A 27979-nucleotide genomic window follows, 5' to 3' on the forward strand; every position below is an offset into this window, starting at 1 on the left:
ACCTTGACATCTGTTAATAATCTAACAATATTTTGAGGGAAGAAAAGGAAGGGTGCAGGAAAGTTTAAATACAACAGTTTTAGTTTAGTATAACTCATTGTCAACAAAAGTGTAACTACTGATTTTAAAAAGAAGAGTTTCAAGGTCCCCACTTAAAACCAACCACAGCCCTAACCGGTTTGGCTCAGCGGATAGAGAGTTGGCCTGCAGACTGAAGGGTCCCAGGTTCGATTCCGGTCAAGGGCATGTACCTGGGTTGCGGGCACATTCCCAGTAGGGGGCGTGCAGGAGGCAGCTGAATCAATGTTTCTCTCTTACTGATGTTTCTAACTCTGTATCCCTCTCCCTCTCCCTTCCTCTCTGTAAAAAAAAAAAAAAAAAATCAATAAAATATATTTAAAAAAAAAAAACAACCACAGCAGTGACTATTAAAGGCCACAGATGTTCTTAATAAAATGTTTGCCAAAATCAACAAACATCCCTAGAGGAAGACCTCACATACACACTGTCAGCTCTGCCTATATTTTAGCTACACTTACGTCAATGGCACCATCTGACATTCAAACCAAAGAGTGTGAACTAACAAACATGGGCAGTCACTGGGGCTGCCATACACTTTTTGGGAGGTATATTTCAATGGTTCTTATTCACCAGCTAGGAAATCAGTGAAGGATTTTGACCTTGAACATGAATGCCTCTGACCTCTATGCACAGGATGCTAAGAGACACTTTTGGTTGGGTCTCACTAAGACAACGGATGCTAGTACTTCTTATGAATTGTGAATCAACAGCATGATTACTTGAGGCAGGAAGGAGAAAAGGGCCATGTGTGCCCAGCAAAAAGTAGCATAATAAGAGACTACTGACATGAAATGCTCAGCTCATCATGGTCAATTTCCTTTACCAAAGGCCATTAATCTGATTGTACTTCCATATACAGCCCACTCTTTAAAAAGACAGTATAGTTAGTATGAAGTGTGTGGACACACAAAGTGCCATCTGAGTGGGACATCAGAGGTTCAGCATATTGTCCATAAAGAGAGATTTTCATCAAAACAATGTAACCCAAATCTTTCAGTCTCTCATGATTACACAAGGGTTTATTCATATGCTTGAAAAGGGTAAAAGGCAAAGTAATGCAAAAGACAGAATTCAGAAGGGCAACTGAAAATTTCAACTCTGCACTTTCGACATTATTAAAGAGAGACACCAGTATTTTGAGAAGAAAAGCATTTACTAGCTTATTTCTAGAAGGGAAATCTGATGACCACAGCTGAATCCTACTATGGTAGGATTTAATGTGCTCTGGTAAACAAAGGTGATTTTTTGCAATGCTGCCCTAAATGAGACCTATAACAATTTAAAATAGTTTTAGTTACATAACTAAAAGTGCTATCATCTATATATATAAAACCCTAATATGCATAGTGTCCCCTCAGGAGTTCGACCGGGAGACCAGGAGTTCCATCGCTCCCCATGACATGCGCTGACCACCGGGGGTGGCACAGAATGAAGGAAGGCCCTGGCTGGCAGCCAGACGGCCCCAATCGGCCCTGATCACTGGCCAGGCCTAGGGAACCAACCCATGCACAAATTTCGTGCACTGGGCCTATAGTCTAAAATAATTATTAAGAATATTAGAGGCCCAGTGCACAAAATCCATGCACTGGTAGGGTCCCTAGCGGCTGCCAGATGCCAGCCAGGGCCTCCCTCCCTTCCCCTGGCCTGTCCCATCCCCTGGTTGAACTCCTGGACAACTCCCGGTCGAGGAGACAATTTGCATCTATGCTTTTATTATATAGGATACTACCTACCCAGTTAGTAACTTTGGAAACCAGATCCTCTGGTTATTAATAAAATTAATTAATGGAGCATTAAATCAATATCTAATCCTATAATAAAGTTTATTGAGCAGAGATATTATTAGATATCAAATGTTAAAGAAACTATGGTAACAAAGTATAAAAATTAACATAAAAACCTTTAAAACAGCGATTCTCAACCTGTGGGTCGCGACCCCTTTAGGGGTCAAATGACCATTTCACTGGGGTCGCCTAAGACCATCAGAAAACACATATATAATTACATATTGTTTTTGTGATTATGCTTTAATTATGTTCAATTTGTAACAGTGAAATTGGGGGTGACCACAACATGAGGAACTGTATTAAAGGGTTGCAGCATTAGGAAGGTTGAGAACCACTGCATTAAAATATTATGACTAACTCTCTGTGACATCAATGTGACATTGTAATTAGAAGGTAAAGACTAATTTGCTTTTAACATATGCTAATGTCCTTATGCAAATAAGAGCAAAAACGTATAACAACAAAAACTTCTTAGAAAAACAACAAGTTCAAATAGGTGAGCATGATATGGAGTTTTATTTTAAAAACACACAAATTTCACCCTCTTTGGTACTTGGGTAGAGAAGCTGGAGTTGAATTTTCTTTCTACATATAGTGCTAAAAGAACTCATCTAATTTTAATCTTTGAAAAGACTTGGTTACATCTTCAGAAAATTCTCTGGGTTTCTTAAGTTTTCAGAATGTCACACTTGCACATGGGGCACGTCCTCCGGGCTAAAAGCCAGGGGTCAATGCATGCCTTGTGGAAAAAATGTTTGCAAGTTAAAATACGTACTGCATCTTGGGGTTTGTATGTGTCAAAGCAAACAACACAACTGTGTTCATTGGGATCGAGTTCCTTATCCCCTTCTCTGAGTACCCGCAGTGGAAGCTGAGCAATTGCTTTCTTCACATTTGCCTTTATCTGTCTTCGCCTCCTGGTGGAAGAATTGGGCGCTCGAGGTCTCCAGGCACAGTATAAGAAAAGGTAGGCGACTGTGGGAGCCAGGAAGGTGAACAGAGACATGACGTAATAGCTCAGCCATGGCATGTGCATTCTCCCCACTTCAATGACGATCGTCACATAGACTCCTTTCTGAATCAAGTGCAGGAGTTCCAGTCCTTTCAAGTTGCCTATCATCACTGCGACTGTATTCCCCGTGCCATGGTGAGACATGGGAAATACTTTGTTGCCAGTACCTGGATAGTTATAGATGATCACGCCGTTGGCTCCCTTCTCTGCTGCCACATTGATTTTATGCGTAAAAGTACAGCCTCCCCGTTCAATGAGGGCCAACCAAGAGTCTTCCAGCTGAGGCCTGCTGAAGTTGGTCAGAGAATGACAAGCATTCAGATTCCATCCTTCCGGAAGTACCACCGCACCAGCCACCCTTTCCAGGGGAGAATGATTCCCGAATACTCCACTCTCTCCTAGTTCGGATATAATGCGGTTTCCCACCTGAAATGTTATATTCAGGTGGGCTGTCCAAATGGCTTTTCCTTTTGCGTCAGGGAGGCTAAGCAGGAGGAAGATGCTGAGCCTCAAGAGTCGAGATGAAACAGAACTATGAGTTGAAGGAGTAATTCTAAGCAGGCTCATTCCTCCATTTGCCTATGAACTGACACGCATGAACAACAAAACGCCAAGTATAAAAGAAAGTAAAAGAAAAAAAAAAAAAAGAGCTAGCTTCAATTGTTCACAGGTGATAATTAAAGCACGTTAATGGAAAAGGTCCGCCTGGATCAAAGATATCTTGGTCCTTCCAGTATTTTTATTTTGTGTAGATAACCTTTCTGACAATGAGACAAGAGTTGTTAGCACAATGTGATTTCAAGAAAATCATGACTTCCTAATGGGTGAATTGTGACATCAGAGGTAGTTAAGCCAATCCAAGAGTTTATGTTAGTGAACTGCATACTGAAATCCTATTGGCCAAAAAGCAACTAAGCAATAACTCATGGTTTTTAACAATTTGAATAAACTCTAAAGCAGTGAATAAACAGATAAGAATATTATATTTACAGTCTTGGGTTTCTTTCCTCATTCTGGATAGGTTGAAAAGCTGCCTAACCATGTTCATACTCATTGTTTTACTATCTGTCAGGGAAAGCAGCCATCACGTACCTGGCCAGTTGCTAGTTTTCTTGAATGGTATGCTACCTAAAATGCCATTCTATGGGAAGCAGGAACAAATCATTCCTAGCGTCTTCCAATAGCAAATGCTTGTGCAGGCCTAAAGACTCAACATGGGGACAGGGTAATATAAACTTACATTGTTAGCCCAATATATTGTCATCTTGCAAGGAGAATTCAGCTTCATTCACAAAAATAGCTACTGCAATTGTACTATGTGCTAGACCAGTGATGGCAAACCTATAACACGCATGTCAGAGATGACACGCGAACTCATTTTTTTGGTTGATTTTTCTCTATTAAATGGCATTTAAATATATAAAATAAATATCAAAAATATAAATCTTTGTTTTACTATGGTTGCAAATATTAAAAAATTTCTATATGTGACACGGCACCAGAGATAAGTTAGGGTTTTTTAAAATGCTCAAAAGGTTCGCCATGACTGTGCTAGACAAATACTAAGATGGGTCCTACATCAAAGAAGAACCCAGACAGACGCCTACTTTGTAGAGCACGTTATCCAGTGAGGGCAGATTTTAAACAAATGCACAGAGAAATGCTTAAGTGCAAATGGTGAGAAGGGCTCTGAAAAGAAAACAGAGTATCGAGAGAAAGAAGAGATGTAACAGGGAGTGAACTCTGATTAAAGAAGTCCAGGGCAATGCTCTCTAAGAAAGTGATACTTAGCCTAAGACTTGAAAGCTAAATCAGAATTGCCCAAGCAAAGGAGTTAAGAAGATTTCAGGCAGGAGCAACCGCAGTTTCAGGACCCCAAGATACGAAGATGGCAAGAGAAAGGATCTGAAGAAACAGAAGTTTGGCAAAGTGAGAAAGGAGAGAGCTAAGGGTGATGAGGGAGGAGAGGCAAAGGGCAGGCCGTGTTCAGGGTCATGAACGTTAGAGTAAGGGTTTTGGATTATGTCCCAAGGACGAGAGAAGCACTGAAGGGCTCTAAGCTGGGAAATGACATATAAGTGTGTCAAAGTGTTCACTTTTAAAGACGTGTGCTTTGACTGCCTTTTGAGGAAAACGGACTGAAGGAGGAGGAGGAGAATGGACTGGTGAGATGAGCTTGAGCAGAAGAAGCGAGTAGCTCCAACTCCTGAAATATCAGTAAAGATAGAGAGACATCTTTACTTTGAAGGTTGAATTAACAGACGAGGTAATGGAAGAGGGTTACCACAGAGGAAGGATTACCACAACTGTCACAATTCACTATGTTACTTTCACGTTGCGAACTACAGAATCTCCACTACCTTAAAGATGTTTTAATGCTTATATGATTTGATTTTAAAATTTCACGGAAGTCTGTTTCAGGGAGTCAGTACATTGGCAACAAGCATTCAAACATTTATTATTTACTACATAGGACATTTCCAGGCACAAGGCCTGCATATAAAACCCTGGGGAAACAAAAATCGGGGGCGGGGAGATCCCGTTTCCCAGTATGCAAATGGACACCAGCATTTCAATCAGAAGCATGTGGAGATAATTCAGTCTTTTTGTTTTGTTAATTCTCACCTGGAGATATTTTCCCATTGATTTTAGATAGAGTGGAAGGGAAGGAGAGGCGGGGGAGGGAGAGAGGGAGAAAGGGAGAGAGGGGGAGAGGGGGGGAGAGAGAGAGACAGAGACAGAGAGAGAAGAGACATTGACATGAGACAGACACATGGACTGGTTGCCTCCATACATGTCCCAACTGGAGAGGGGTTGATCCTGCAACCCAGGTATGTGCCCTTGACTGGGAATTGAACCTGAACCCTTCCCTGTGTGGTCCGACACTCCAACCACTGAGCCATACTGACCAGGGTGAGAATTTAGGCATTTTGTGAAAACCATTTATTATACTTACCAGCCCATAATATTTTAGTTAATACTTGCTTTTAAAAATAAAATTGGAACCAATCAACTTGCCCCATTCATACAGTTGTATTGAGACATTGTTCTGCTCACGTCTGCATTGTCTTTCCATGTAGACTGTTCCCAGGTTCAAACAAAGTGTGAATTCCTTGCTTTTCCTATGAACATCTACAAAATGAAGCCTCACTCAGAAGACAATTTACATCATCATATTAAAAGCTGTTCGTTAAATCTGTGGTTATTTAACATTTGGGGTGGGATTTTTTTTAATGATGTAACTCTAACTTTACTTTTTTAGTTTGCTGAACTTTAAGGGTGAAGAGTTTAAACAGTAACTATATTTAGGCTCAAAATTGATCTGAAACCTAGAGATTCTTTGTGTAGTTGAAGAGACCAATTTGAAGAATTTATGAATTCTCTGTGTTTTTCTCACTGTAGTTAAGGCAACAGTAGGTAGAACTTCCCTGCTCTCCTGCCTGAGTCTTAGGACAAATGCACCTACCTGTAAGAAGCAATCCCTTATCTCTACCACACCGGTTCCCAAGGTGGGGGGTGTGATTTTGCCTCCCAAAGGGTATTTGGCTATTTCTGGACACATTTTTGGTTGTCACACGGGGAAGAACTACTGGCATCTGGTGGGTAGAGGGCAGGAATGCTGCTAAACATACTAAAATGCACATGACAGCCTGTGCAATAAATCACTATCTGGCCCACAGTGCCAACAATAAGACTAAGAAACTACTCTCCAATGGGACAGCCATCGGGGGAGGATCCATCCCAGCACTCACTGATCCCTGATGGACAATCACGCCTGAGCTCTCATCATGGAGTAAGCTTTTATACTAGTAATTGACAATGCATCCACCGAGGATGATGCCCTCAAACCACCCCTATTTCCTGTTCTCCTTGGAATAGAAACGGTGGAGACCTCAGGAACAGTCCAGACCTGCCCATGCCACCTATTAGCTCATGAAGACTGAAAACTATGCGTTCATTTTATTGCACCAGATCTCAGTCTTCTATCCTGGGGCCAGACTGTTTGAGTGGGAGAGAAAGGCGGGTGCAGGCTCACAGCCACCACTCAAATCTGTTCCTTAGCAGCACTTACCTAATACACAGAACGCCTTCCTTCTCACCAGCCAGGTTTTAACTGGGCTTTCCTTCTGCTGAACTTCCCAGGCAGGCTAAGGAGGACTGGCACAGACCACTGGGGTGGACTGATCCAGTGGGTCCAAAGTCCCTGCTCCTTCCACCTCACATTTGGCCTCTTTACAGGCGTGTCCTGCTTTTCGAGAGTTCAGGTTCTGCCACTTCACTTTTGTGCAAGACCTACATTAGTGAGGAGCTGTTTTCGCTAACCAAAGGAAATCCAAAGAGTTTTCACCTTTATGAAAAAAGGTGAGTCCTGCCACATGAACCACAGCCCTAGCTGATTTGTCTCAGTGGATAGAGTGTTGGCCTGTGAACTGAAGGGTCCCGAGTTTGATTCCGGTCAAGGTTAAGAGTGTCGGTCAGTGCACCAAATGGCTACAGGTTTGATTCCCAGTCAAGGGCACATACCTGGGTTGCAGGTTCGATCTTCACATGGTTGGGGCACATGCAGGAGGCAACCAATCGATGTGTCTCACATCAATTTTTCTCTATTTCTCACTCTCTCTCTCTCTCTCCCCCCCTTTCCTTCCACTCTCTCTAAAAAATCAATGGAAAAAATATCTTTAGGAGAGGATTAACAAAACAAAAGAAAAAAGGTGAAAAGTGAGGCCTGGCCAGGTATCTCAATTGGTTAGACGCAGTGGTTCTCAACCTTCTGGCCCTTTAAATATAGTTCCTCATGTTGTGACCCAACCATAAAATTATTTTCATTGCTACTTCATAACTGTAATGTTGCTACTGTTATGAATCGTAATGTAAATATCTGATATGCAGGATGGTCTTATGTGAAAGGGCCGTTTGACCGCCAAAGGGGTCGCGACCCACAGGTTGAGAACCGCTGTGTTAGAGCATCATCCCAATATGCCAAGGTTGCAGGTTTAATCCCCAGTCAGGGCACATATAAGAATCAACCAATGGCCGAGACTGGTTTGGCTCAGTGAATAGAGCGTCGGCCTGCGGACTGAAGGGTCCCGGGTTCGATTCCGGTCAAGGGCATGTACCTGGGTTGCGGGCACATCCCCAGTGGGAGATGTGCAGGAGGCGGCTGGTCGATGTTTCTCTCTCATCGATGTTTCTAACTCTCTATCTCTCTCCCTTCCTCTCTGTAAAAAATCAATAAAATATATTTTTAAAAAAAAAAAAAAAAAAAAAAGAATCAACCAATGAATGCATTAGTTAAGTGTTAATTGATATCTCTCTCTCCCCTCCACGCCCCCCCACCCCCCCCCCCCCCCCGGCCCCGCCGCCTCAAAAATCAATAATTTTTTTTTTTAAGTGAAAATAGCATTCAGCATTTGTTTTGCAGCCAGTCATCATAGAGGCAGCGCTCATCGCCAGCTCCTTCCCTGGGAAACACCGTCAGCATCTCAGCATCATCCCACCATAGCTTTGTATTGTGTCTGTGAGCATCTGTGCTTTATGCTGAGTTAGTCTGTGCATCCATTAGCAAAATGTGTCCTGAGGTATCAGAAAAACTTAAAGAGCCCATAAGCGTCTTATGTTTAGTGTAAAACAGGAAGTAATGAAGTGTACTTGCTATAATTTAGTAGGTTATTTTGGGGGGAATGCTAAAAATTTTTCCATATAAATTAATGGTAATGGCTCCTTCACTTTATACCAGCGGTTCTCACCTGTGGGTCGCGACCCCTTTGGGGGTCAAACGACCTTTTCACAGGGGTCGCCTAAGACCATCGGAAAACACATATATAATTACATATTGTTTTTGTGATTAATCACTATGCTTTCATTATGTTCAATTTGTAACAATGAAATTGGGGGTCACCACAACATGAGGAACTGTATTAAAGGGTCTCGGCATTAGGAAGGTTGAGAACCAGTGCTTTATACCATTTGGGTGTATGAAAGGTTTCACAGGCACACTCTGCTTTGGGTAGCAGGGAATGGTGTATGTTCATCTTCTTACATAGGCTCACTTCATGATCCCCTGATGTGGCCACTGTTGATCCAGGCCTCCAAAGGCAGCATGGCAGCCCACACCCAGAAGCACTGAAAGACTGTTCTTCTCCCGTATCCAAGAGTAAGAGAATTCCCCCCACCCTTCCTAGGAAGCTACCATCAATGGCTTCCTTCAATGACTCTCTAGCAGTGCTTCACAAAGGCATGACTAATAAAGCCTGGAAATCAGACTATCTTGCTTGGCTCAGTTAATCAAGATTTATCCTTGTGTGGAAAACCCTTCCTGGACTGAGCACAGGCTCTAAACTCCTGAGGTTTACCCAAAGAAATGACACTTAAATAATCATGAACCACAGCCCTCGCTGATTTGTCTCAGTGGATAGAGTGTTGGCCTGTGAACTGAAGGGTCCCAGGTTTGATTCCGGTCAAGGACACGTGCATGGGTTGCAGGCTCGATCCTCAGTAGGGGGTGTGCAGAAGGCAGCCAATCAATGATTACTAGCAACTCTCTCATCATTGATATTTCTATCTCTCTCTCTCTCTCTCTCTCTCTCTCCCTTCCTTGCTGAAATCAATAAAAATATATTTTAAAAATAATAACCATAAACCACAACAAACATATATAATACTCACTGGACAAACTGCTATGAGCCAGAACCTATATTGTAAGGGACACAACATGGCCCTATTCTTAAGAAGGTCATCATCTAGACAGGAGAAACGAGTTACATACAAACTAGGTGTATGCATGTATCCTAACCTCTAAGTCCCAATTACAATTTCAAAAAGGTTATAATTTTCATTAAGCTAGGGGAGGAAAATCAGCATATCTCTAGCCCTCTGCTGTTCATCAACCTCTGTTAAAAATGTTCAAACTTCCAGAAATCACTATTCTTCTAAGAAAAATAGTCAAATACATTCACATAGCATTGCCCAGACAGCATATCTAAGGTGCAGGGAATACTGAAGAGGCTTTGATAAATTACTCCACAAGTCACAATATCCAGGGCTATGCCATTATTAGAGACCTCAAAGAAGTCACAAAACACATTGGGTTTGCATTTAAGCTTGAAAACAACTATATAGGTTTTCTCTGAGTAATTAAATGCATTATAATGGGGTTTGGCAGGAACAGAATACTTGCTCTCAGTCGTTTACTAAGAACAGCAAATATTTTCTGAAAGCAGTATATTTATTTTTAAAGATTTTTAAAGGTAAAACTAAATTTAAATATTTTACATTTGTTTGCAATTGGTCAATCCTCATAAACATTAATGTATTTTCTCCTAAATTCCTCCTATAAGTTAATCACTAATCCTACATATTCTAACATATACAATAAAATTCCTTTTTTAGCCCTGGCCAGGTGGCCAGTTAGCTGGAGTGTCATCGTGTACTCCAAAAGGTTGTGTGTTCGATTCCTGGTCAGGGCACATACCTAAGATGTGGGTTCATTCCCGGTCAGGGCATGTATGTAAAGCAACTGTGCGCTCACTTGCGCTCTCTCTCTCTCTCTCCTCTCTCTCTCTCTCTCTCTCACACACACACACACACACACACACACAATCAATAAAAACATATCCTTGGGTGAGGATTAAGAAAGAAGAAAACATATTTTTCAGATACTTTTTTCTCACACTATTTTTGAATTTAGCAAAGATCTAAATATGCTAAAATGGGATATGGTAAATTTTAAAATTAATACATAAGCTTCTGAATTACCTTGATAGTCACACACTACAATAGGTCAGGTACAGATGCATGAAAATCACAAAATTTACTCAGGCTCCTCTTTCATTATTCTTTCCATTAACCAATATAACAGCTTTTAATACATTAAAACTTCAGTGATTAAGTATTTTGGGAAAATAAACAGCCAAAACAGACATATTTTACATCACCAGACCACTAACCATGATTTCTTCACTATGTAACACAAGATTACTATTCCTCTCTATTTATCTGCAGGCCTACCAGTGGGATTCATGAGTAAAGTGCACGTTGTGAAGAGCTCCCAAGGCCCAAGAAGCCTTTGTGACATAGGGAAATACTCATTGACGTTTCTCGAACACCTAACACAGTGCCTGGCTCCAAAGTGTTTGTGCAAGTGAGGGATTCCCATGCACAGGTTTGCCACACTTGAATAAATAAGCTCCTGACTGCTTTAGTTTGGCCTTCATAATCATCCCCACAGCCTAGAATTTTGCAATAGCATCGAATCCCCCATCACCGTTTTTCTCACCTTGAATTCATTCTGCTCCCAGAACAACCTATAGGAAAAAAGTAATGAAGTTTACACAGGCATTCCTGCTGGCTTGAAACCTATATGGCTCCCTCTAGCCAGAGGACAACACCCGAGTTCCTAGGGCAGAAGTATGAGCCTCTCTATGCTACGGCCGCAATCACTATATGCAAGACCTACCATAGGCTTTGTCCCTTCTGCAAAACTGCCTACAAACTACCCTACGAGAGGTACATTGATGGGGAATCGGCCTCCATGTCTTCCCTTCCTGTACTGACACACCTCTTGCAATGTGACTTAGCAGGTCCTTCCATGAGAAGGTGGGTTTTCTCTCTCCTCCTCTTCAATCTGTGGCCTGGTGACATACATGGGTGAACAGACTGAGCAGAAGTGCTGATGTGCCATTTCTGAGCCTAAGGCTGAGGAGCCCTGCACTCTTCCCCGCCACCCCCAGGAAGGAATGCCAGCCTGAGAGAGGAGGAGAAAGTATCTGGAGGAGAGCCCTGTGGCCTAGCTGAGGTCCCCCTAGATCCATGTACAGATGGGCAAACATGCAAGAGCTTAGGATGAAAAGAGATGTTATGTGATCCTGAGCTGGTCACAGTCACGTGACTGACTCTAGCCACGATCTGAAGAATCACCTCGCCAATCTAGGGACAGCTGAGCAGTAACAGATGCTGACTCTTTTTTTATAGTTTATAAGAAAAATTGCCCTGGTATATACTAAGGTGCGGAGTAGTACATTATGCAGCAACTGATACAGTTCTCTCTACAATATTATCTATTCTATTAATCTCTTGAGGACTGAGATTAAATCTTATTAATTCTCGTTTTCTTCAATACTAAGTTTCCAGCACAGTATCTAGCACATCATAGGTTCTCAATGAAGGTTGAATTAAATTGAAAATATCATTATCCTCTGCATTCTAACTTATACTATTCCTCATGCAATAATGTATCTATTTAGTTTTATCTTTATGAGGGTGATTATGTCTGTTAGAATACAGAGTAGGTAAGATTATGCATAAAAAGTTCAACCCTGAATTCTTTTATACATTTAATACTCATTAAAATAGATTTATTATGTCCATACCTAAATATAAAAACAAATGAGCATTTGGAATATGACCAAATCTTTTAACATTTTTATGGGTATAAATCAAACTACTTAAATTATACTCTCTTCTGCATTCTGAATTCAAGCCACGGTCTATATAACTTTACCACTAAATAACTTTTTCTTCTCATTCAATCTGAGTTAGAAGCTGAAATGGTAACCAACAGAGTAGAAACCCACTACTAGTCTGGGAAGTAATGGGGGAAGTCTCACACCACAGCCTCTGCTTTGGGAGGGATAAAGCAGGGAGCTGAACATCCTTAGGTAAACACAAGATGAAGGGTGGTATTTGGTGGCATTGTTACCTGGAGCCTAGGACAAAACACATCTTAATAGTAACCCAACCATTTAGACTGGATTTATCTTTTTAATAACCACCAGAACTTATCCTGTTCTCTTAACAGGCTATTCTGCTCCTGTAGTTCATCAGAGCCAAAGATGAAGACCAAGTGTGGAGGCTGTTTTGGGGACTCGGCCATTTCCAAGTTGTCCTAGAACTCTGAAGTAGATTCTAGAGACCTTCCTATGCCACAATGCATCACCGAAGGTTTGCAGTGCTTGGCCTTCTTAAGACCAGTTCCACAGAGCACGGTGAACTCTGAGAGCTCTTAGCAGTCACGAGTAGCAGGGCACAGGCAAGTAAGGAGATTTTCCCACTTAGACCCCTTATCTTTCTCCGGTTCACAGGTCACAAAACCCTTACTCATTTATTAGGTAAGGCAAACCCTCTTGGGAGGCAACAGAAAAGAAACAACACGACTATGGAGTCTTCACACCAGCAGAATCTGTACCGAAGCACCCATCTGTGTGACAGACCTGCTGTGAAACCCAGGCTCCGCCACACGCCTGCTGTGTGAGGTGAGCCTCACTGAGCCTCAGTGTCCTCATTTGTAAGATGGGGAAGTAACGCCTGCCTCCTGGGGCCATGATGTGTATCAGATGATCTGTTTCACATCTATTCGTAAACCAATCACCAAGCACACCGCTAACGTGGCAGGCACTTCCCAATTCTATAAAGCATCTTTCTTTTTTTTCTTCCATTTTCCACCAAATAAAAGTCTTCTCGTCCTTCAAGACAACTCTCAATCTCCCTTTTGCAATTTTCCCAGCCACAACAACCTGGTGCTATGACACATCCTTTTTGTAACAATTTGACAGTCATTTAATAATTCTACCCTAGTTCATATAGTGAGGTGCTTCTACATCTATGCTTTCACTTGATTTAGAATGTCTTGTGAGGAGCAGTGTCATCTTACTCATTTTTGTAAGTCTTTGTTTCCTCTTTCTTACCCCCATACTAGCACAATGAAACTTGCTCGGGGTCCCTGACAAATGGTTGGCTTTTCAAGCACTTATTCTTCAAAATATCAAGACATAGCAGCAGCTATGGCAACCTCTGCTTTACACAGCCACTCATTTGAAAAAAATAATAGGGCGGGCAATGATTTGACAACTCTTCCCTCAGCTAAGAATTACTTTGACAACAGTTGTCCAGAAAAGGGCTTATTTAATATCACAGAATCAGAGGCCATCTGTCTTACATTTTCTGTCTAAAAGTCAAGAACAAATTCCATCCACATCTCTGTATCTGAAAAATGTTATAAATATGGAATAATGGAATAAATATGGAATGATATATAGCCATAAAGTAACAACTGTTTTTACTATATAAGCAAACAGACTGCTGAATTTTAAAAAATCTTCCTTTAATTCTGTTTTATATGTCAAGATACATGAATCTAGACACATATCTATCTATAGAAATATAGTCATATCTCAAATCATAAGCCAAATAGTCATTATCAAGAAAAAAAAAAACGTATCAGATTTGTTTTGCTCGGTGCCTAAAACGCCTGAACAGCATCCCAGCAATAATCTTAAAGCAAAAAGTTCTAAATGCAACCAACTTTCTCACAAACTCAGAAGGCCTTCTCTTTCCAGCCCAAGATGCAGTCAGATCCTGTAATCCCCAGAAACCTCCTCTGGTGAATCCAGTCCAAATTATGCCCTTCCTACTGTGAACTACAGCATTCAAAGCTGTTAACTTCTGTTTTACAGCAAAAACGGCCTGTACTGAAAGGGTGGCAAGATGGCTGCGGTCTAGGGAAGTTCTGTCCACTTGCTCCCAGCACCGGACCAGACTTGCAGCTAAACTGAAGAACATTCCACTTGAAAACACAGCTAAAAAATCGCCGCTTTGAGATACTGTGAGCAGGGAGCACCGAGAGGGGACAGGAGAAGACGCAGTGGGGGAGCCAGTTCCCCCAGCTGCGCAGCATCTCCCCGCTGGGGAAGGTGTGGCAGCCCACCCCCTGCCCCTGGGAACGTGGATTCTCCTCCCCACGCAGGATTTCCAATCCAGAGAAACAGAGGAGGAAACGGGAGCCCACATGGCATCAGGCAGTGGAATCAGTGGTGATTCGGTCCAGTTAGTGCTTGGTTACAACACCAGCCTGGAAATTTCACCCCAATCTGTGTCTGCAGGAGGCGCCACACAGAACTCTGGACCAGCAGAGGGGACTGACCGGCTCACCCAGCAGTGAACCTGCGGGTCCAATGATTCTCTGAAAGAACTTTTAGTGGAAAGCAGAATGAGGGACAGAGAAAGGTCCTGGCAAGGAGGGGCAATCCTCCCCACCTCGAGGAAGGATGAGGCCCCACCTATGAAACGATTCTGGGCTGAAAATCTGTACCCATGTGGCTGGCCTGGCAGCAGGGAACTCCCACATCTGGCCTGGTGGAAGCCTGGGAGGAGGTTCCAACCAAGGAGGGCCGGCTGAAAGATTAGAACAGGGGTCCTCAAACTACGGCCCGCGGGCCACATGCAGCCCGCTGAAAACATTTGTTTTTTACTTTAAAATAAGATATGTGCAGTGTGCATAGGAATTTGTTCATAGTTTTTTTTTAAACCATAGTCCGGCCCTCCAATGGTCTGAGGGACAGTGAACTGGCCCCTTGTTTAAAAAGTTTGAGGACCCCTGGATTAGAACGTCAACCAGGTTTGGGTATTTTCTTTTTTAATACCCTCTCTTGCTTGGGGTGACAACAAGGGGGTGTCAGTGACCCAGGCAGAGCTGAGGCACTAGAAGGAGAGGAAGCAAGCACTGCCTGGGTCTCCTACAAACTGTGGGCAATACTCCTAACATGAGTGTGTTTACCATCCTGACAAGGACCCGGATATCAGTGCAGAGTCCAGTTCCGAGGGGGGAAGGGAGAGCAGCTCATTACAGGGATATCTGAGACCCCAGGCAGACCCAGCCTCTGGCCCACGGAGGGCCTGCCCGCTGGACTACTTGGGGATAGGCCCTGCAGGATGTCCGTCAGGTTGCCCAGGGTCAAGCAGGGACAGCGACTTTCACTGGCCTGCAGCACAGAACTTCCTGGGAGGCCTGAGACCCACACACCAAGGGGCCACATTTAACAACACGGAAAGAAATCCAGCGAGCTCCATAAACAGCAGATACAAAGGTTTGTTTGTTTGTTTTTGTCTTCCTTTCCCTTTCTTCTATTCTTCTATTTCTCTTATTTCTATCATTCCTTTTAGTCTATTCTTTTTTTCAATTTGTTTACTATTTTTAATTTTTATTTCTTTTCTGTTTTCCTTTTCCTATTCCCAGAAAGAGAATTAAAAGAATAATCCCAATTACTATTGAAACAAAAATAAAAATAAGACACCTAGGAATAAACTTAACCAGAGGTAAAAGACCTATACTCAGAAAATTATAGGACACTGGAAAAAGAAACTGAGAAAGATACAATCGATTGAAAGAATTAACATCATTAACATGTTCATACTACCCAAAGCAATCTAGAGTTTCAATGCAATTCCTATAAAAATACCATCAGCATATTTCATAGATATAGAACAAATATTCCAGAAATTTATATGGAATCAAAAAAGACCCAGAACAACCACAGCAATCTTGAGAAAGAAGAACAAAGTGGAGGGATCACAATACCAGATATCAAACTATACTATGAAGCCACTGTAATCAAACCAGCATGATAATGGCACAAGAGGCATATAAATAAAAGGAACAGACAGAGACCCCAGAAATTGACTCACACCATTATGGTCTCTTAATTTTTGACAAAGGAGGCAAGAGCAAACAATGGTGTAAAGACAGTTTCTTCAATAAATGGTGTTGGCAAATGGATAGATATGTGCACAAAGAAGTGAAACTAATCCCCCAACTTACACCATATACAAGACTAAACTCAAAATGGATAAAAGACTTAAATGTAAGTTGTGAAACCATAAAAATTCTAGAAGAAGCCATAGGCAGCAAAATCTAACATCTCTTGTAGCAGAATTTTCACTGATACATCTCCTAGGGCAGTGATGGCGAACCTTTTGAGCTTGGCGTGTCAGCATTTTGAAAAACCCTAACTTAACTCTGGTGCCGTGTCACATACAGAATTTTTTTGATATTTGCAACCATAGTAAAACAAAGATTTATATTTTTGATATTTATTTTATATATTTAAATGCAATTTAACAAAGAAAAATCAACCAAAAAAATGAGTTCACGTGTCACCTCTGAAACGCATGTCATAGGTTCGCCATCACTGTCCTAGGGCAAAGGGAAAAAAATTAACAAATGGGAATACATCCAAATAAAAAGCTTCTGAAGAGCAAAAGAAACCATCACCAAAAATGGTGAAACCATGGTATGGGAGAACATATTCACTAATGATACATACTAATGATAATTTCCAAAATATAGACAGAACTCATACAACACAAAAATTCCATGGGCAAAGGACCTGAATAGACATTTCTCCAAAGTGGACATACAGATGACCAATAGACATATGAAAAAATGGTCAATGTCACTAGTTATCAGAGAGTTGCAAATTAAACACCTGCCAGAATGGCTACCATCAATAAATCAACAAATAACAAATGCTGGTGAGGATGTACAGAAAAGGGAATCCTTGTACACTGCTCGGGCAAATGCAGACTGGTGCAGCCACTGGGAAAACTACATGGCGTTTCCTCAAAAAATTAAAATGGAACTGCCATTTGACCCAGTGGTCCCACTTCTAGAAATATAGTCTGAGAATCCTGAAACACCAATTAGAAAGAATGTATGCACTCCTATGTTCATAGCAGCACTATTTACAATAGCTAAAACCGGTAAAACATCCAAGTGCCCATCAGTAGATAAGTAGATAAAAGAGCCGCGGTACATTTACACAGTGAATACTATGCATTCATAGAAGAGAAGGATCTCTTACTCTGTGAGACAGCATGGATGGACCTGGAGACCATCATGCTAAGTGAAATAACCCACTTAGAGAAAGACAAATATCACGTGATCTCATTTATATGTGGAATCTAATGAAAAAATAAACTGATGAGCAAAATTGGTCCAGAGACATGGATGCATGGAGCAGACTGACAGATATCAGAGAGGGTGAGATGTGGGCCACAGGAAGAGATTAACCATAGAACTTATATGCATGTATGCATAGCCCATGGATAAGACAATAGCATGGTGAAGGCCTAACGTGGAGTGGGGCTTGGGTGGAGAGGGGATGTTGGGGGCGGGGGAGTGGAATAGGAGACATCTAATACTGTCAAAAGTAATGTATTTTTTAAAAAGTTAATTGACTATATATGTGTGGATCTATTTTTGGACTCTTTGCTTTGTCCTATTGATCTATATATCTGTCTTTAAGTTACTACTACATTTCCTAATTACTGTAACATAATAAATCTTGAAATCAAACAAGAACAAAACTGCATGTACTATATGTACATTTAAAAATAAAAACAGCCCAGCCAGTGTGGCTCAGTTGGTTGAATGTTGTCCTATGCACACGGAGGTCGCTGGTTGGATTCCTGGTCAGGGCACATGCCTGGGTTGTGGGCTCCATCCCCAGTTGGGTGTGTGCAGGAAGCAGCTGATCAATGATTCTTTAATCACTGATGTTTTTTATCTCTCTCTCTCCTTTATTCTCTCTGAAATCAATAAGAATATATTTAAATAAAAATATATTTGTTGAAGTGTCATCTAGTACACTAAAAAGATTGCAGGTTTGATTGCCCGACAGCACATCTACAGAGGTTGTGTTTGATCCCCATTCAGGGCGAGTACAGAAGGTAATGCATTGATGTCTCTTCTTTCTTCCTCTTTCTCTCCCTCTCTTTCTGTCCCTCTCTTTCTCTCCCTCTTTCCCTCTCTCTCTCTCCTTTCCTTTTTCTCTAAAATCAATAAACGTATCCTCAGTTGAGAATTAAATTTTTAAAAATAAAATACTTCTTACATTTTTTAACTTTTTTATTGATTTCTGATAAGGGAGAGGGAGAAATAGAAACATGAATGATGAGAGAGAATCATTGATGGGTTGCCTCCTGCACGCCCCACACTGGGGATTGAGCTCACAACCCAGGCATGTGCCCTGACCGGGAATCCAACCGTGACCTCCTGGTTCCTAGGTCGATGCTCAACCACTGAGCCCCGCCAGCTGGGCACTTTGAACATTTTTTAAAATAAGGACTATTTTGTTGCTCATTTTTCTACATCCTTAAAAAATTATGTACTGCCCTGTGATATTTTCCTGCAGTTATTGAAAACAGTGTTAATTTATTTCTTCCCTCTTATAAAGGTTCTTTTGTCTCTCAATTATAAGCTCTTTGAGTTGGGACTTTGCCATATTCCCTTCTCTTTATCCAGAGCTTAGTATACTAATTTGTGTAAAATCAATTACTTATTTGATTTTATATAACAACTAGTGGCCCAGTGCATGGATTCATGCACATTGAAAGGAAATTAATTAGAATTCCTGGGGCGGTGCCATGGCTCAAAGGGTGTCTGCAGAGTAAGGGGGGGAGGGGAGAATAAGGAAACTCTCGCTCAGGTCTTCCAGCTTGCACACTGGCTCCAGTGCAGGGACTAATGCAGGCGGTCCCAGTGGTGGCTGGCGGGGCTGGGCCGGACACGCCCTGGAGCCAACCTCCCACGGCCCTTCCCTGGCCGGCTGCACCTAGGGTGACGCTGTGGCTCTAAGGGCATCTGCAGACGAAAGGGGTCCCTCAGCCTGGCCTGTGGGGAATGGGCCGAAACCAGCTCTCCAACATCTCCCAAGGTGCCCCGGAGTGCGAGAGGGCACTCTGCAAAGTTGCTGTCAGGCTGTAGAATGCAAACGCAAGTGTGCAGTAAACCAGATTCAGGGCCCGACAGTGCCCCAGGAACAACATACCCCACAGCCGAAAGTGGAATTGCGCTGGCTCAGAAGGAATCGGGCTCCCTCCTCTCTGGTTCCGGGGTGCATCACCCAAGAGCCACCACTGCCAAGTCACCACAGCTCGGCAGTTCCTGCATTGAGTGTCTGCCCCCTGGTGGTCAGTGCACATAATAGGTACTGGCCGGTTGGATGGTCACTTAACCTTTTATATATATAGAAGGTGATTCTGTGGCATAAAAGGACCTGATATGCCCCACTGTTATTCATAGCCTCCCCAGGAGTCCAGACCAAGAAGCATGTTTCACCGACTAATTGTTACATTACTAATCCATGTCAAACTGCAAGAACAATCATGCCACCAATGACTCAAAATGTCATTTGAGACTTAAGGAAAAGAGGTTATCATCATGTGAGAAAGTAAAAGTATTTGTAAAATCCACATAAAAATCTAGTTCTGGGCAAGACCTGGAGTTGAATTACTGTTGTTCTAATGTCTATTTAATTAAGATTATGCTAACAGCGATTATGCAGGTGGGAAAACTAAATGATATATAAATCCATATAAGTCAAGAGGGAAAGTGATAGTTAACCTGAAAATAATCTCTGGATGAGAAGCTCTTTACCTCCAAGTAGATAACATGGACAAGGTATTCACCTTCCTATCCTCTCTTCAACTTCTGAATTGTTTCTAATTGTCTTAAACTTTTAGCTTGAATTTCTACATCCCACCTTTACTTAAGTTTTCATTTTAAATTATTTGATAAATGTCCTCAATACTTTTCTCTCAGCAATCATTTAATGAAATCAAGCAAGAAGGGCCACAGCTGAAACAATTATAGAAACTGGAGAGACTGAGCTCCACAAAACCTGGTTTTATTATGTTAATGTCTTAACAAAAACACATATATGCAAGACGGAAGGCTATGTATGGTGTAATGATTGAGAGCAAACCGGAACAAATGGTCCTTACCACGAGGAAACTATATCAGATTAATTTTATACTTTTTGGTACACCAAAGAAAGCCCCAACATCGTATCAGCAATAACACTTAAAGCAAAAAGTTCTGAATGCCATACACAGGAATAAAGTTACTCACAAGGTAATTAATGGACAAGCTGTCCTAGCTGGTAATTCAAGTATAGCACTTTTATAATTTGTTGAACCACAGTAATTTACAATGCTATTGCTATTAACAATAATCTAAGCTTCAATTTGAGTTTTACTGAATGCTTAATGTTTTATGTATTATTTCATACTCACAATAATGCAATAATGTAGATATAATAATCTCCATTTTATAAATGAGAAAACCCAAGCCAAGCAAATAATCTGTTAAATGCCATCTAGCTAATTAAGTAGATGAACTAGGGTTCAACCCCAACGGCTATGTGAATATTTTTGTAGTCTAATTACCTTTGTTTTTTATAACTAGGTCCAGATGCACAATTATTTTCCATATTGGATACTTGCCAAGAGCAACTTTTCTGATGCTGAGTTTGCCCTCCCCCAACTTTTTAAAAATATTTGAAACCCTTAACTGACCGCAGGAAATGTACAGTTGTTACTGCTCATTTTGCCAACTATGCACACATCTATTTTATTTTTAAACTCCATCAAAAAGTTCATTATAGAAAATTCAATCAAATTAGTGGGAGTTAGTTTTTAACTAGTTTTAGGATGCAATATAAAAAAATATGGAGAGAATAATATAACCCCCATGTATTCGTCACCCAACTTTAAAGAACCTTAACATTTTGGATATGTATTCAGTTCCTAGGGCTGTTGTAATAAAGCAGCATAAACTGGATAACTTGAAACAAAATCATTCTTTTTCTCAGTTCTAGAGGCTAGAAATGGAAAACCAAGAGGTGTTGGCAATGTGGCTCCCACTGCAGGCTCTGAGAATCTTGTCATGGTGGTTCCCAGCAATCCTTGTTGGCTCTTGACTTGTAGATGCATCACTCCAATATCTGCCTCTGCCTTCATCTCACAGGGTGCTCTCCCTGTGTTCTCTCTTTTCCTCTTATAAGGATCTCCTTAGATTAAGGGCCCACTCTACTTTATTACATCTGCAACAATCTAAAGTCACATTCAGAGGTTCTGGGAACCTCTGAAAGCCTCACCATTAATTATGATATTTTCTCTACATTTCTGATAAATATTCAGAAGTTTCTTTCTTGTGCTCATTTTATCTTGAATAATATTCTTATCCTGAACAGATGTTGAATTTTATTAAATGCCATTTTTGTCATGTTAACATAGTCATATTTTTCTCTTTCATTTGGTTTTTTATTTCTTTTTCAATTAATTTTATTTTCCAAAAAAAGTATCACTTCATTTAAGTTCCAAATGTACTGGCATAATGCTGTTCAAAGTCTTTTTATTGATTGACTAGAGGCCAGGTGCACAAAATTAGTACACGGGGGAGGGGGGTCCCCCTAGCCCAGCCTGCACCCTCTCCAATCCGGGACCCCTTGGGGAATGTCCCAGGGATCAGGCCTAAACCGGCAGTCGGACATCCCTCTCACAATCCTGGACTGCTGGCTCCTAATCACTCACCTGCCTGCCTGCCTGGTTGCCCCTAACTGCCCCCTGCTGCTGGCCTGGTTGTTCCTAACTGCCCCCTCCTGCCAACCTGGTCACCCCTTACTGCTCCCCATGCTGGCCTAGTCGCTCCTCACTGCACCCCCTCCCAGCCTAATCGCCCTCAACTAACCCCCCTCCCACCAGCCTGGTTGCCCCCAGCTGCTCCCCCCACCAGCCTGGTTGCCTCTTACTGCCCCCTCTGCCGGCCTGGTAGCCCCCAACTGCCTTCCTCTGCCGGCCTGGTAGCCCCCAACTGCCTTCCTCTGCCAGCCTGGTCGCCCCTTACTGCCCCCCCGCTGGCCTAGTCACCCTACACAGCCTGCTGTTCAGTCGTTTGGTCATCCCTCACTAACCACCCTGCCAACCTGGTCATAGGCAGCCATCTTGTGAGGGCATGAGGGTTAATTTGCATATTACCTCTTCATTATATTTTATTTTAGGGAGGGAGGGGGAGAGAGTTAGAGAGAGGGGGGGGGGGGGGGGGAGAGAGAGAGAGAGAGAGACAGAGAGAGACTGATTTTCTGTTCCATTTACTTATGCATTCATTGGTTGATTCTTATGTGTCCCCTGACCAGGAATCGAATCTATAACCTTGACATAGCAGAATGATGCTCAAACCAAATGAGCTACCCAGCCAAGATGTTCAAAGTAATTTTATTATTTAAAAAAATTATTCTATCTGTAGTTAAAACCATTTTATATTCCTTGCTAGAGGCCTGATGCACAAAATTCGTGCAAGAGTAGGCCTTCCTTCCCCCAGCTGCAAGCACCTGCTTCCCTCTGGCACCTGGGATCCAGGCTTCACTGGCAGCCCCAGCTTCTTCCAGAAGGTTGTCCAGAAGGATGTCTGGTCTATTTAGCATATTACGCTTTTATTATTATAGATTGTGGTTGTGTGTTATTCTTTCATTTTTTTCATCAATCATGGTAGTATTTGTATCATAGGTCTTCTCATATAACTCAATTTTAGTTTTATTTCTTTAGTATTTTTAAATTTCTATTTTATTTTCATTTTTATCATGTTTACTTCTTTCTACTTCTTATAACTTATATTCTGTGTGGCTATTACCTACAGAATTAAATACTCAGCAATACATCAGGCAAAAGTATATTCAGCAAAGACTACAGTGAGGATTAAATAGTATAAGTTAAAAAGAGTAAACAAAAAATAAAAGAGCCTTGATTTTAGCTTTGCCAAGATGCTACTCAGTTAGTCCATGGCACCTACTCTGAATCTATGACCTGTGAACATGAGCACTCCCATCAAGAAGCTAATTTTGGCACTACAAAGTTACCAAGTCTGGGGGGGTAAATCCAGATGGATAGAAAAATCCATCTATGGACATAACCTCCACTTTAAGAATTTCATTCAAGACACTACTTCCTTCTTTGCAATGGTGAGTGCCCTTGTTATCACATTTTATTTGAGGTTCTTGATCTCTTCCATCATATATATGTATATCCTCTTAACTTCTATAACCCCTTTCATTCTCCTCCCACCCACCCACCCCCAATACTGAATGGCATGGGAGTTCTCTCCAATGGTACGACATCACTCTTTAGTGAGCAGACACTATTGGGCTATCCACTGTCTCCAGTTAGGATTGGTCAGGCCTCATAATCCTGCCTCCTAGAGGAGGTTCCTCCCTACAGAACCAAGTCTGGCTCCTCTATAAGCCACACAGGATGTCAGTGCCTTGCAACTTGAAAGCAGCAGGTAGTATTCAATACCTGAAAGACATGAAAAGATTCTCTCATCCATACACCTATGCCCAGAAAAATACCAGTGTTATTCCAAGCCTGTGTACCACGGCCACTTGTGTGGCTGGCTCACTTACAGTTCAAACTGAGTTCGTGCTCCTTTGAGTAAGGCCTGGAGTGGATAGTCCTGCATCTAAAGAAAACTTCTTTCCCACAGACACAGCCAGGTAGACCTATCTGCCATGGTAAAAATTCTCCACAGTACAAGCCTTAAAACTTCTCACACAATCTGTGACGGAAAGCAAGTTGTTCAACTGTAAAAAACAACCCCAGTGAAAAGCTCCAAAGTAAAAATCTTACATGCTGTAGGTAAGGTATCAACAAAGCTTTTAAGGTCAGCCACCCTAGCACTAACAGAAACATCAGCAACAACATCTGAGTGTGTTCCCGTCGATTTTGCTAGGGGCCGTAATCTCTTCTACACTATTCAAAATTTTTTTTAAGTTTGCAGCAAACACTTGGGGCACAAAACCTGATCTGAAATAGTGTAAGTCTACTTATAGTCTCTCAGTGTCCAAAGGAAATAAAATGGGAGTTTAGTCTCTACTTGGAATGTGAACATGCCTTTCATTTTACTAGAAGAGAAAATAAAACTTCAACATACATTTTCAATATACCAAAACAATTTGCCACTTAAGGGAACTTCATAAGTAAATAAAAAAATGAAGACTTTTTTGAAGTGTGAATAATCTTTCCCAATATTATCTACTCTGTATATTCATACTTTTGAAATCAGGATATAACTGATCCTGGCTTTTCATATTTGGCATTATCACTATTTACCATTTTGCATTAATTTTCCAAATAGGCTGGTCATAACCCAATTAAGAAGTTTTCTCCCTCTTCTCAGTTTGGTCCCACCAAACAATCAAACATGACAGATATTTAACAGCAATGCCAGAAAAATCTGGCAACTTCAAAAATGTGTAAATTAAAGATACGAAGACATAAACAGGCCATAAATAGTTCTCACTGATAGGATTTATTAAAATTCTGAATAAACAAAAAATATTAAATGGGTAAGACCATATAAAAACTTTCACAGTTATAAGGCACGCTGACATTAATAGTGGCAGAAGTCTTTTCTCCCAATGAATATTGACTACAAATGGCTCACAGACAATACTGCTTAGATTTCCCACCTGAAAGTTACCTTGGAAATTAAAAGATAATAGCTAACTTTTTCATATGCAAAAGTTAATAGTAATAATAATGTATTTTTAAGATTAGGGAGAGAAAACACTCCACTGTAGATAATCTTCTTATACAACATTTAGCAACTGAAATTTTTCCATCCCTTCCATCTTTTGGCTAACGAGCCTTATATTTAAGAATGTACCCTGGATAGAGTATAATCATTTTCCCCATATGGAAAAATTACTGGGCAGAAAATACTGAAATACTACTTCATTATCTCAGCTCAACAGTGGTATATCCCACATTTAAAAGAAAAAAACACATGTCAATTTTACTAAGGTAGGACTTTATGTCAATACTAGAGGCCCATTGAACAAAATTCGTGCACTGGTAGGGTCCTTAGCAGCTGCCAGCTGCCAGCTGCCGGCCGGGGCCTCCCTCCCTTCCCCCAGTCAGCCCTGCCCCCTGGTTGAACTCCTGGACAACCTCTCGGTCAAGGGGATACTTTGCATTCTATGCTTTTATTATATAGGATTCCCCATTATATTCTTATATATATGGAAATTCTTTGACACGGAAAAATCACAAGAATTGGTAAAAGGAGAAGGAAAAGAGGAAAGGGGGATGGAAAAGAGGGAAAGAAGGAAAAAAGGGAAGGAGAAGAGAGGCAGAGGATGGGGGGAGAGTGTGAAAGGAGGAGGCAGGAAGAAGAGAAGAGGGAGGGGCAGTGGAGCTACCTAGAGCAGCTGTCACCAACTTTTCGGACCTCACGGACCACCAGTTGGCGACCGCTGACTTAGAGGATATAATCAGTGAACACTGGCAGAGTTCTCTAAGTAAATAATGGTGACAAGAACCTTCTGAACAGGAGAAGGATAATGAAAAGAAAGATGTGTACATTATTCTCAAGTAACCCCAGATTTTGTTAGTTTTCTTTTTCCATCCCTAACCAGTCAGGTATGCATGAGGAAGTTTGATTAAATAAGGCACCAAGATTTGGATGTTTGTGTTACCTCCCCAAATTCATATGTTGAAATGCTAAGCCCCAGTATGATGGTATTAGGAGGTGGGGCCTTTGGGAGGTACTTAGATCATGAGGGTAGAGCCCTCAAGAATGGGATTAGCCCTCTTTGAAAAGAGAATCCACAGAGCTCCCTAGTCCCTTCCTCCACATAAAGACACAGTACCATCTGCGGACCAGGAAGTCAGCCATCAGACTGAATCTTCCAGAATCATAATCTTGAACTGTGAGAAATAAAATTCTGTTGTTTGTAAATCATCCAGTCTACAGTGTTTTGTTATAGCAATCTGAATGGACTAAGACATAAAGGTAGAAGAGTTGGGGGGAAAAAAAACCTGATCAACCCATAATCCGAGGATTCCCGCATCACACTCACAGGAAGGAGAAAAAACCGTGAACAGAGAAGCTGAAGCACTGACCACCTCTCAACCTGTGGATGGTTTGGTAGAATAGCGAATAGAAACAATGAAATGAATTCTTGCTCGGTTCGAGAGCCTTTGGCCAACAATCTAAGGCCATGGTGCGCTCTATCCTGCTTTCTCCTCCAACCTTGCGGTATTTACAGTAATAATCACTTGACACTTACTGTTTCCATAATAAAGTTTTCAGGGACTGCCACCTTATGCCGAAGTGTACACAGTTTTAAAGAGCTAAGTAAAAGAAAGACCAAGGTGTAAATCCCTCCATGATACATGGACTCAGCCCCCCTCGTATATTTGCTGATAACCAGGCAAGTCAGTGTTCTTCAAGTGTGGGAGGAGGCAACCCCCGTCACCTAAGATGTCCTGGAGGGACAGTCTAACTAGGCAGAGCTCTGCAAACAGGCCCAGAAATGGAGTGAGAAGGATGAGGTGGGGGAAGGAGGAGGGAGGAGGGAGTGAGAGAGAAAAGGGGCCAGCTAGACAGATCTCTGGAGCTCTCTATGGAGGGGAGCAAGCAGGAAGTCCCCAAACATAGCCCTTCTTCTCTGCTCCCTGGCTTGTTCAAATCATCTTCCTCTGACTATCCTTAGGAAAGAGGGGGGGCCAAGTTCATCAGTGATTGCACCAGAACATGCACTGAAGTCAAGTTAAAAAACAAAGACCACTGAGCAGTGAGTGAGAGTGGGAAGGCTGGTCTCCATCATTCTTCCTAGCATACATGGAACAGAGGTTAAGTCTACTTAATACCTGTTGAAGGGCCCTTTATAGCATTCTATAATCATCACTAATTTAATACCTGTCCAAGCTACATCATCAGATGTGCATATAATTTTATAAGAAAAGTAGAAGATAAACTAGGAGGGAAATTAAATTCTTGTATGTGATGCAATTTTTGGAACAAAACTCAGTAGTGAAGCTAAACTCTCAGCAGTATATAAAGGATTAAATATATTCTATGGTGACTGAAAAAAAAAACATACTGCTTCATCATCATGATGTAGAGATTAAAGGCCATAGGAGGAAAAAATTTCCTTTCTGCAACTATTTGTTGTAAGTTAAAAGATAAAAGCATGTACAAAGCATCTCAAATGGACAGAATTTGCTCAGAAAGGAGCAATCTTGCAATAGAAAACCACAATTACCAAAATAATGGTTCCTAAACACTTTGCTTGAATTCAACGCTGCATGATTTCCCCCTAATTTTGGAGCACTGGACTACTCCGAGTCCACATAATCAGTGGACACTCAAACGTTGGCCGAGTAGAAATAAAACAAATATGAGTATCACTAGGCCCCTAATTAGCCAGTCTAGAGTAAACTGTTTTAAAGACAATAAATGTATGTGGTAATGAAACCACAATAATCTCACTAAATTAAGTACCAGTTAGTTTTAATTTCTAAATGTGATGAAATATATACCAAACATTTGGAAACAAAATTAAAAGCACATAAACCAGTATTACTGTTGTTAAAAATATATCTATACTAATAAAAGGGTAATATGCTAATTAGGCTGGATAGACCGGACATCCTTCCAGACAAAGCCATGGTGGCAGGGGCAAAGGCAGAGGCAGTTAGGGACATC

At 41.4% G+C, this 27979-nt stretch overlaps 2 protein-coding genes across 10 annotated transcripts in view; both read right to left on the reverse strand.

Annotated features, from left to right (window-relative positions):
• The window catches only part of CADPS2 (calcium dependent secretion activator 2), a 497767-nt gene that overhangs the window by 353076 nt on the left and 116712 nt on the right, over positions 1-27979 (reverse strand). The window lies entirely within an intron of this gene.
• Positions 2441-3447, reverse strand: RNF148 (ring finger protein 148). Its single transcript, XM_070425009.1, has one exon. It carries the CDS (start codon positions 3445-3447, stop codon positions 2536-2538), a length of 912 nt encoding a protein of 303 aa, XP_070281110.1. The 3' UTR covers positions 2441-2535.

This window comes from Myotis yumanensis, unplaced genomic scaffold (assembly GCF_028538775.1).
Source record: "Myotis yumanensis isolate MYYU_CA2020_CCGP unplaced genomic scaffold, mMyoYum1.0.hap1 SCAF_9, whole genome shotgun sequence".
NCBI classification, from domain to species: Eukaryota; Metazoa; Chordata; class Mammalia; order Chiroptera; family Vespertilionidae; genus Myotis; species Myotis yumanensis.